Genomic DNA, 11329 nt, shown 5'->3' with positions numbered 1-11329 from the left:
TTACACACACCTGAGTTTAGAGGTGAGACACACACACACCTACCTGAGTTCAGAGGTAAAACACATACACACACCCAAGTTTAACTCACTGTGTGCATCCACAGAGGAGTTGTTCAGTTTGGGACCTGAGGAGCTCGGCAAACTGGAGGATAAAGACAAACCTGATGCTAAGGTGTGTGTGTGTGTGTGTGTGTGTGTGTGTGTGTGTGTGTGAAAGTGTGTGTGTACCTTTGCCTACTAAATGTTGAAGAACATCCATTTGAATTTGTGTGTGTGTGTAGGTGCGTGTTATTCCTCTGGAGTTGCAGAATCTGTTTGCTCGGTTGTTGTTGTTGGATGAACAAACAACGACAACTACAGCGCTGACGGAGAGCTTTGGCTGGACAAACAATGAGGTACACACATACACACACACACACGGACACGCTTTTATTAGCTCACTATATCTCACTTTTAAAAACTCTCTCTGCCTGTCTGTCTGTAGGAGATGGCTCAGCAGGATGTTCAGGAGTTAAACAGGATTTTGTTCAGTGCATTAGAATCATCTCTGGTCGGGACGTCTGACTCCAGTCTGATACGGAGACTTTACCACGGAACCCTGATCAACAACATCACCTGCAATGAGTGTCACAACGTCAGCGAGAGAGAGGTGTGTGTGTGTGGTGTGCGGTGTGCTCTACATCTGAACAACAGTAAATGACAAAAATACAAATAATAGTATAAAACAAAAATAATCTCACTGCCTGTCTCTCAGGAGGACTTCCTGGACCTGACAGTGTGTGTTCGGGGTGTGTGCAGCCTGGAGGAGGCGCTGTGGAGCATGTTTGTCGAGGAGGAAGTGTTTGATGAAAATAATCTGTATCACTGCAGCAACTGTGACCGACTCGTCCATGCTACCAAGGTCATAATAATACTGACTCAGATACTGAGATTACTGTAACTGATGCAGATACTGAGATTACGGTCTGACACAGATACTGAGATTACTTTACTGACACTGATACTGAGCTCACTGTACTGACCCAGATACAGAGATTACTGTACTGACACAGATACTGAGATTACGGTACTGACACAGATGCTGAGATTACGGTACTGACTCAGATGCTGAGATTACGGTACTGACACAGATGCTGAGATTACGGTACTGACTCAGATGCTGAGATTACGGCACTAACACAGATACTGAGATTACGGTACTGACACAGATGCTGAGATTACGGTACTGACTCAGATGCTGAGATTACGGCACTAACACAGATACTGAGATTACGGTACTGACACAGATACTGAGATTATTGTACTGACACAAATACTGAGATTACGGCACTGACACAGATACTGACATTACTGTACTGACACGGATTCTGAGATTGCAGTACTGACACAGATACTGAGATTATTGTACTGACACGGATTCTGATATTACTGTACAAGCACGGATACTGAGAGGTTATAAAATTTATATAGATACTAAGATTATTGTCTCTGTGTGTGTGTGTGTGTAGTCTGCTAAACTGAGGAAGCTCCCTACATTTCTCACCGTGTCCCTCCTGCGCTTCAGCTTTGATTTTGAGAAGTGTGAGAGGTTTAAGGAGACGAGAAGGTACAGCTTCCCGCTCAGCATCAACCTGCGACCGTTCTGTGAACAGGTACACTTCGGCTTCAGAACTGTTCTGTCTGGAGTTTTAGTTACATTTTTCATTAATTATTTTGTGTGTGTGTGAGATACAGTCAGACCAGCCAGATTCTGAGCTGACCTATGAGCTCTTCTCCATCATCATACACAAAGGTGGATGTTATGGAGGACATTACCATGCCTACATCAAAGACATTGACCATCTTGGCCACTGGGAGCTGCCTGTGAGTTTGTGTGTGGTGTTTCTGTAGAACTGTAGAATCAGTTTGCTCAGTGTCTGTTGTTTAATTATTAAACCTGTATGCGTAATTGTGTGTGTGTGTGTGTTTGGCGGGGTGCAGGAGGATGATATTAAACAGAAGAAGCAGAAAGTCCAGGTGAAGCCCCCCAGCATGAGCGTGTGTAATGCTGCTGTAGAGAAGGACGACCCGCTGTCTGTACTAACGGCTGTACTGGCTCAGGTACACACACACACACTATTCAGTTCAGTTCAGTTTTATTTGTATAGAATTTTAACAATGAACATTGTCACAAAGGAGCTTTACAGAAATATAGTTCCTCACACACAATCTCTCTCTGTCTGTCTGTCTCTCTCTCTCTCTCTCTCTCTCTCTCTCTCTCTCAATCAGGAGTCTGGCAGTGTGTTGTTGGATCAGCTTGGTCAGAAGTTGATGGAGAAAATTGGCTGTTCCTGGAATAAGAAATACAGGAAGCAGTATGGACCAATCAGGAAGGTCTGACACACTGTTAATTAGCAATAATACTAATGTCCAAGTGGTTATTCTACTTCTAAGGTATACATGATGGTGTGTGTGTGTGTTCAGTTTCTGCAGTCTAACCCTGACGTGTTTGTGTTGCTGCTGAACGGCTCCCGTGTGGCTCTCAGAAACCCAGCAGAAACACCTGAGCAGGGGGCGGGGCCAAAATCAGTAGCAGAGAGTGCCCAGGATGGGTCGGAGGCGGGATCAGACTCGGGTTTGGAGGCGGAGCCTGTGAGCGGCCACTGGTTTGACCTGAATGACTCAACGGTGACAGTGATCAGAGAGAGTGACATCATCAAACAGTACGAGGGGAAAGAGAGCGCGTACATGCTGTTCTACAGGAAACATACACTGCAGAGACCATGCCATGGTGTGTGTGTGTGTGTGTTCTTGGAAAACAGTTTTACTAACCTGTATTCAGAAGTATTTTGTCTGATTTTCTGATTTTGTATGTTTGTGTGTGTGTGTGTTCTTGGAAAGCAGTTTTACTAACCTATATTCAGAAGTATTTTGTCTGATTGTGTGTGTGTGTGTGTGTGTGTGTGTGTGTGTGTGTGTTACACAGCGGTGGGTAATCCAGCTTATGGAGTTCCTGCTCACCTGCTGCAGATGGTGGAGGAAGAAAACGCCAAGCTTCAACAGAGGAGGTACACTCACCGAATCATCTGAGTGTCAAGTTCTAGAGTCTTACCAAGCTTAAGGGAGGTTCCTAGAATCTTTCTGAGGGTCAGGTTCTAGAAGCCTACCTTGTGTCTGTGTCCTAAAGTCATGCAGACGGTTGCATCCTAGATTTTGCTAATTACTGCTCAAATTTATTGTTGTTGTTGTTAATAATGTTGTTGCTTAGGACAGAGTTTGAAGTCAGCAGTAACAGCATTGATGTCCGGCTCCACTTTGGCTCTCATTACCGCGTTGAGAGCGGAGCACTGAAGCTCATCAACACACACACAAATGCACACACCCTCACCCTGAGCTTTGACCGCAGGAGGACTGTGGGAGACCTGAGACTGGCTGTCTACCAGGTGACATCATCAGAGTGGAACACAATCCCTGATTTCTTGTTCATGTTCTCTCCTCCACTTTTCCTAGTTCACTCCACCTCAGCTACTTTCAGCCAAGTGGATTCACTCAAGGAGAAGTGAAGGAGGAGTGACACAAACTGTTTGGAAAGTAGAGGTTGTCATTGGGTGTTATAATTTGTGTGTGGGTGTGTTTGTTCAGATGCAGGATACCTGGGAGGGGGACATGGCACTGACGATTGCTAAGAACCTGCCCGCAGGACTACACCTGTACGACACACTGACAGGTAACACACACTACATTCTAGCCAATATTAATTCTTCATGTGTTAATTGCCTAATATTATATGTTAAGTTTATTAGTACACGGGGTGTGTGTGTTTGTGTGTGCAGACGATCAGCAGTCTTTGTACAGCGCTGGAGTGTATAACGGCTCCGATCTCTTTGTTTGGAACGGGACAGAGGTAACACACAGCACAACAGTAATGTACAGTACGCACTGCTAAGACACAAAATACAACCTTGAGTGTGTTTGTGTGTGTGTGTGTGTGTGTTAGGTGAATGGTGTGCGTGTGCAGACCGGAGCCGAGTGTGAACCGTTGCTATTGAATATCCTGAGGCCAGGTGGGGTGGAGCTGGACTCAGTGGGCATGGCTGATGTTGAGTCAGTGGGCGAAGCCTCAGTAGCAGATGCCTCTGGTCTTGTTCAAGTGATGCGGGGATTTTCGGGTGGAGTCACACTGGGCGGTGTGCGGGAGGCTCTCAGCCTGCAGGAGGCTCTGGTGTGTCAGCTGACAAAAGGGGTGGGGCCAGGTGGAGAAGGAGGTGGGGCCAGCAGGTGGAAGGTGTGTTCATCTGAGGCCATGAGGAGGACACTAAAAGAACTGACACTCCGGGATGGAGACACACTGCTGTTGCTGCCACACACACACCTGAACAACAGGTCAGTGTGCCGAGCCAATCTGATTCTGAATCTCTCATGCTCCGAATCTGACTCTAAAAATATGAGTCCTTGTTTGAATCTGTTTATTTATTTATTTTGACCGTAGTATATTCAGCGTTAGTGAAGATGTGGTTACTGTGATGACGCCGTCAGACTGTCGCTGGCTGCAGGTGGAGTTTCACACACACACAACGCAGGAGGAAGAGGAGGAGGAGAAAGTGATGAAGATTCCTGCCGCAGGAAGCACTGTAAGTAAACACACACGCACACACACAGACTTAAACACACTCTCATGTTCATTGCGTGTGTGTGTGTGTGTGTGTGTAGTTGCTGAGTGAGGTGAAACAGAGAGCGCTGGTAGAGATGCAGCTGCAGGAGCACTTCACAGGTAACCACACTAAACCCCTAATCCCTATTCCCTAATCTCTAAAACCCTAATCTCTATCTGTATCCACTCTAATCGATAATAAATCAGCTAATATAAAAAGGCACTTCTCTCTCTCTCGCTCTCTCTCAGGTGGTGTGTGTTGTTTGAGACAGAGGGACAGAACAGGGAAACTTTTACCTCCAGGTATAACGATTACCATACTGTTAACCAATCACATGCCACCCTGCTGCTACATCACTGTGTGTGTGTGTGTGTGTGTTTCACAGTCCGTGAAGACCTCAGTGTGTGTGATGCTGGTATCAAGTTGATGACATCACTGTGTCTGTGTCCTGGGCATGCCCCAAATTCCTCACAGGTAAATAAATAAATAAATATCTAAAACGTTTCATCAAATCCCTCTTTTTTAGCCTCTAAAGTGCATTACTCTGCAGTAATGTCGACTAAAGTCACTTATGATGTCACTTATTAACAAACATCATATAAAGGGTAGTATTAAAGTCAGTAATGAGACACAGCCGTGAGTGTGCACTGTTATTTTGTCCTGCAGCTCTTCCTGTTCTTCAGTGTGACGCCACCTACAGGCCCAGAGCTGGAGATCATCGTAGAGGAGACACTCACTGTGAAGGAGGTGTGTGTGTGTGTGTGTGTGTGTGTGTGTGTGTGTGTGTGTGTGTGTGTATGTGTGTCTGTGTGTGTGTGTTTGTGTGTGTGTGTTTAACTTTAATCCTGCCTCTATGTCTGTTTCAGTGTTTGATGGCGATGCTGCAGGAGGCTGGACTTGATGGTAAAAACTCACTCATTCTCTTCGGCATAAATTTCACATTAACTAATAAAGCTGAGTGTTTAGGAGTTAGAGTGTATGATTGTGTGTGTGTGTGTGTGTGCGCGCAGGAACGTGCTGGCACTTGAGGAGGATGGATTGGTGTGAGGAAGTTGGGGAGCCCCTGATGGATGAGGTACAGTACCACACACACACAATGTTACTGTGGACCACTAAAAATTTGCTGCTAACACTAAACAAGCTCTGTGTGTGTGTGTGTGTGTGTGTGTGTGTGTGTGTGTGTGTGTGTGTGTGTGTGTGTGTTAGAATGCCTCTCTGTTGGAGATGGGAGTGGTTAATGGAGACACACTGGTGATCACTGAGGGACAACTTCCTCCAAAGGTAGGTCACATGACCACACATGCACTTTATCATAGATAGAAATAACGAAAAACGACAGCACACACACATATACTGTGTATACACTTACTGTCCACTTTATTAGGAACACCTGTACACCTGCACCAGTTATCTAATCAGCCAATCATGTGGCAGCAGCACAGTGCATAAAATCATGCAGATACAGGTCAAGAGCTTCAGTTAATGTTCACATCAAACATCAGAATGAAGAAAAACTGTGATCTCTATGATTTTAACCATAACATGGTTAAAATGGGCTGGTTTGAGTATTTCAGAAACTGCTGAAATCTGGTACCAATGACCATGCCACAGAGATCACATTTGTTCTTCATTCTGATGTTTGATGTGAATGTTTTTATTCACTCTGCTGCTGACACATGATTTGATACCTGCATGAATGTTTTGTACAGGTGTTCCTAATAAAGTCGACGATGAGTGTGTATGTATGTATGTATACTGTACCAGGTTACAACTCTGTGTGTGTGTTTTCAGGGATTTCTGAAATTGGCAGTGAGCTGGTTTATGGATATGAGTGATGAGTGTGAGAGAAATCACACAACAGAATCACACACTACAGGTTGCACACACACACACACACATATATACACACACACACACACAGGAAAGCTTGGAGAGCCATATAATACATTACTTGTTTGTTGTTGTTTTTGTGTGTGTGTGTGTGTGTGTGTGTTTCAGGGCTGCAGTCTGTTGGTTGTGTTGAAATCTCAGAAGAGGCCACACTACATGAGCTCAGGTGTCAGGTATCTTAGACATTACACACTACACTCCTACACACTACACGCTACACTCCTACACACTACACTCCTACACACTACACTCCTGAGCACTTCTGTACATCTCTCTGGATAAAAGGCAGCTGCCAAATGCCATGGATGCAAACGCCAACATTTTTCTAATCTTTAGTTACAAACTGCTTCACACCTCATATACCACTGAAAGCAAGTCAGATAAAACCATAAAGGTACACACAAAATATTCCCTAATACATCACAATCCATTATAATGAAGACTGTGTGTGTGTAGGTGCTGACTCTGCCTGCACTGGTGCAGGTGTGTGTTCCATCTCTTGAATGTCTACGTGTTTGGTTGGTGGAGGGAAAAAAACTCATTAGAATTCTCAGAGGAAACCAACTCACACTCAGGTACACACACATATACACATACACGTATACACTCAAATACAAATATGCACATACAAACACACATTTGCACACACATAAACACATACATATACACACACACAGGTACACACACTCTGTCTCTCTGTGTTTCTCAGGAATTTGAAGTTGTCTGTGGGATCTGAGGTGTGTGTTCAGAAGCTGCAGTGTGAGGAGAATCTTGGGTAAGTCAAAGTGTAACACGCGTGCACACACACACACACACTCATTGTTGTGTGGATAACGTGTGCGTTTTCACTGTTTAGGGTGAAGGACATCCTGCTGCGTCTGCAGGTGGGTGTGGCCAAGGAGGAGGTGGGCATGTTCAAAGAGAGTGCCTATTTCCCCACACATGAGTATGTGTGGGAGGCGGGGCTAGACTCCTCCCCTAGGGGGCTGTACCATGCAGTCTCCACCCACTGCGGAATCTCACCTGAGAACCTGCTGCTCGCTAAACACCTGCCTGAACAACACACCTGGATTACCATCAACTACGAGGTGAGACGGGGGGGAGTGAGACAGCAAGAGTGACACAGAGTGTCACAGTGAGAGTGAGACCGTGAGAGTAAGACAGTAAGAGAGATATTGAGAGTGAGACAGTGACTAGTGAGACGAGTGAGACAAACCGAGAGAGAGTGACAAAGAGTGAGACAGATTGAGTAGAACAGGAATATAATGTATATATTTGTGTGTGTGTGTGTGTGTGTGTGTGTTCAGATTCAGTCAATGTCCAAAAAGAAGAAGAAACAGAATAAGAGTAACAGTAAAGGAGTGAACCTGCAGGGGGCGCCATACTGCCTGAGAGACGGAGACACTATAGCAGTGAAGGTACACACACAGAAACACTAACATACATATACGCTCACACACACAAACACTAACACACATACACTCACACATACCCAAACACACATACACATAGTAACACACACACCATGGGCGTAAACACGCATTCTTTGGGGGGGGGGGGGGTCGTGTCCCCCAAAATGTTGAGGAAATACCAATCTGTCCCCCCAATATACAGTAGAAAATATTTTCTATATGTCCCCCATTAATGAACCCTGCCAACGGATCTGTCTGTTCTTCATCTATTCTATTTATTTATGTCTATTCCTTTTTAATATATTTCCGTTTGTTAAGGAAAACACGTGTGTGCCCCCCTCCAGTTGTACACTTGGTTGCGCCCATACTCAATGCAAGTTCGTTGATATATTTTAGCAGCTAAGTCTGTAAGAAATGGAGACAGCAGCCAAGTGTAGAAAAGTGCAGCAGAACATACAAGGTTTTTTTCAGACAGTAAGTAACTAGATACCTAAATAGTAGGTAACCTTAGCTTAGTATAGAAGGCATTATACCATGGCTTGGTTTGTTCTTAAGAACGTCAATTAACTTTTGATATACACCCACGAAGTAAGCTAGGCTAATGTCAGTTCCAGTTTTTGACCATTAACGTTACATTCACTTGCATATCCTCCCGCCGAGTTCGTTGTGAACACACGTTGTGACAGACTGTTAAAAATGCAAGTGAAAGTGAGAAAAGTTGCACAGCATTTCGTTCCTTTACACTACATTTGGGCTAAGGACAAGTGATTTTACAAATATAAGGCTCAGCGTAATGCTGAGATGTGCTAGCTTGGCAACGAGAGATATGGAACTAACGTCTGAGTTGTGGCCATATTGAGCTATCCATTCAGAACTAATTATGGCAGTTTGTCTTTAGATTTACGAAAAGAAAACTCCAGTACCCTTTACATAGCTAACGTTTCAGGTTATCACTATATATTGTTGTACACTTATTACATAGCAAGGTAAACAGCATGATGACATTAACATAATAAATGGCACCAGTTACACAAACAGAATATTCAGTTTATCAAATTAAAATGATCATCTTAGTCAGTCATTGCTCTTCTGAGAAAATAATGGTACCTGGTCACAATGCAGGCAGCACAGCATTGCTTGGAAGCATCCGTGGGGAAATTGTATTTACAACATATGTACTGTTGAATTTAGTTTCATAGGTAGCCATCCTTTCTGAGTTTGTTTAAGAGTCGTGATTACGTGTTTAAATGTTGGCATGTGTGGTTTGCCTGCACACATCTTAGCTCGCCTCTGCTTGGTATGGTGTGTTTCATGGTAGGCTATGGAGCAGAGAATACATCTGACCACAGGCCGTCCACAGCACCCCACAATTTCCCCATGCTGTGGGAGCTTCTATTACTCAGTAATCATGTGAATTCAAACAGTAACTGTAATCCTAAAACTATGTTCTAAATATGCGAATTTTCAGTATCAAACTCTGGATGTCTGGGGGGCTTGGACCCCCTCAATGTCCATACCATGGTTATGCCCTTGACACATGCACAGTAACACAAACAAAGTAACTTTTATGAACAGTAATGCTTACCACAGTAACACACACACAGAGCAGTGAAGGTATATATACACACATACACACACATTTCAAGTGTAGTGTCATTGATTCAGAACCTTAACTCCTGAGACAACATTAATTTTAGTGTGTGTGTGTGTGTGTGTGTGTGTGTGTGTGTGTGTGTAGAATCTGATGATTGACAGTAATCGGGAGTTCGGTACAGTGAAAAATGAAGAACAAATACTCAGAGAGCAAACACAGCAAAGGTAAGATGTAAACACACACACACACACACACACACACACACACATACAAATATATACCCACTTAAACACACAGTAACACACACACACACACACACACACACACACAAATATCTACCCACTTAAACACACACACATACAGGCATAAAAATACATGTACACATACAAATACATACCCACATACACTTACAAACAGTAATAAAAAACATACAACACTCATTTACACTCACACACACACACACACACACACACACAGTCACACACACACAGAAACAGTAACACACATACCCCCCTGCTCCATGTATTAATGTGTGTTTCCTCCACTAGAGAACACAGTAGACGCTCAGAAAAGAAAAAGAACAGGAAGCCAGAAGTGGCCTTGTCAATCAACGTGGGTGTGTTCAGATAGCCCCGCCCACAAACCAGACCACACTCACAATCATTGGTGCCATTTGAGATTCTCAGCCAATCAGAGAGCTGCTAAGTAAAGTTGTTTTATTGGGTAGTTGGGGGGTTGAATATATCACCTATTCACACTGTGATGTAACGGTGGGACCGCCACCTGCTGGGGATTATGGGTAAAATGATTGTGTGATTGTTCACTCTGATCCACAATGCATTAACCTTTAATGAGCTTTAACAGTGATGACATCACTGATGATGTCACCAAGAACGGCACAGTTTAGACTGTTTATGTGGTTGAACTGTATGCAAAGTGTGTGTGTGTGTGAGAGAGAGAGAGAGCGAGAGAGAGAATGGGAATTATATAATGCTGATATTAATGAATTACATTTTTATGTTGAGGAGGCTCAAATTAAGATATTTCTGTACAGTTTAAGCTCTCTCTGACCCACACACACTTACTTTCTGTTGATTTTAATTGAACTGCGATGAATCTTATGTTGATGATAAAACGGTTAAGTTGTAATTTTTACTGTTTGATTTTTTTTCACCATTTTGATTTTTTTTTAGTTTAATTTCAAATTGTTCAAATATAAAAAAAAAAAATTAAATAAAATCTTGTGTCACTGAAAACTCGCCTCAGTCACATGTTTCAGCATTAAAGGGAACATTTCAGGAAAAAGGTCCTAAATGTGGCCTCTGAGCTGAAATACTAACTATAGCATGTAAGTGGAGTTACTGTTAGCACCCTGAAGCTGATTATTTTCAACAGCACCAAAAAAAGTGTTTTATTCCTCTTACACCATGACAACTTTCCAACAGTTATGATTTTTTAAAATTAATTAATTAATGGCACGTCATACTTTTTTTATCTGTATATTGTTGAACTTAATATCTGTGAAATTAGTCAATTCCTGTTGTCACTTACATTATAGCAGCTATAAACATTCATTCCCTCACCAGCCTCTTTATTCTCTATCTTTAAGTTAATAAGACAAAAAAAACCCCACAGCTTGTCATGTTATCGAGAAACCGCAAAGAAGAATAAACTCCTCTGTCCCGAAGCTGTCGGAAAAACGTTGCAGCTTTAACTCTGACTGTTACAAAGAGCTGACACTGGAGACTCCTTCCATAAACGTTACATAAACATCTCCTTACAGGTCAATATAATAAAATAAA

General features: G+C 43.1%; 1 protein-coding gene across 2 annotated transcripts in view; it reads left to right on the top strand.

Moving 5' to 3' along the window:
- usp40 (ubiquitin specific peptidase 40) overlaps window positions 1-10783 on the top strand; it is a 12071-nt gene extending 1288 nt beyond the window's left edge. Inside the window, exons 2-32 of one of the 2 annotated variants that reach the window (XM_053684287.1) lie at window positions 1-22; window positions 105-172; window positions 282-395; window positions 485-649; window positions 755-901; window positions 1509-1652; window positions 1735-1863; window positions 1981-2100; window positions 2269-2373; window positions 2464-2770; window positions 2966-3047; window positions 3248-3422; window positions 3622-3706; window positions 3813-3883; window positions 3977-4362; window positions 4469-4610; window positions 4690-4750; window positions 4880-4933; window positions 5017-5105; window positions 5298-5378; window positions 5498-5534; window positions 5642-5706; window positions 5838-5912; window positions 6423-6507; window positions 6630-6694; window positions 6978-7096; window positions 7231-7296; window positions 7378-7609; window positions 7829-7939; window positions 9672-9751; window positions 10076-10783. The exon at window positions 1-22 is cut by the window's left edge and continues 101 nt beyond it. In XM_053684287.1, coding sequence (XP_053540262.1) covers window positions 1-22; window positions 105-172; window positions 282-395; window positions 485-649; window positions 755-901; window positions 1509-1652; window positions 1735-1863; window positions 1981-2100; window positions 2269-2373; window positions 2464-2770; window positions 2966-3047; window positions 3248-3422; window positions 3622-3706; window positions 3813-3883; window positions 3977-4362; window positions 4469-4610; window positions 4690-4750; window positions 4880-4933; window positions 5017-5105; window positions 5298-5378; window positions 5498-5534; window positions 5642-5706; window positions 5838-5912; window positions 6423-6507; window positions 6630-6694; window positions 6978-7096; window positions 7231-7296; window positions 7378-7609; window positions 7829-7939; window positions 9672-9751; window positions 10076-10157 — 3564 coding nt within the window. In that variant the 3' untranslated portion in view covers window positions 10158-10783. Of the gene's footprint in view, window positions 23-104; window positions 173-281; window positions 396-484; window positions 650-754; window positions 902-1508; window positions 1653-1734; window positions 1864-1980; window positions 2101-2268; window positions 2374-2463; window positions 2771-2965; window positions 3048-3247; window positions 3423-3621; window positions 3707-3812; window positions 3884-3976; window positions 4363-4468; window positions 4611-4689; window positions 4751-4879; window positions 4934-5016; window positions 5106-5297; window positions 5379-5497; window positions 5535-5641; window positions 5707-5837; window positions 5913-6422; window positions 6508-6629; window positions 6695-6977; window positions 7097-7230; window positions 7297-7377; window positions 7610-7828; window positions 7940-9671; window positions 9752-10075 lie in introns of those variants that run through there. The other variant, XM_053684288.1, reaches the window with a different exon arrangement.
- Window positions 10784-11329: the final 546 nt, after the last annotated feature.

This window comes from Ictalurus punctatus, chromosome 12 (assembly GCF_001660625.3).
Source record: "Ictalurus punctatus breed USDA103 chromosome 12, Coco_2.0, whole genome shotgun sequence".
In the NCBI taxonomy this organism is placed as follows: domain Eukaryota; kingdom Metazoa; phylum Chordata; class Actinopteri; order Siluriformes; family Ictaluridae; genus Ictalurus; species Ictalurus punctatus.
Note: the sequence above shows the minus strand (reverse complement) of the source record. Positions and strands in the feature narration are given on the sequence as shown.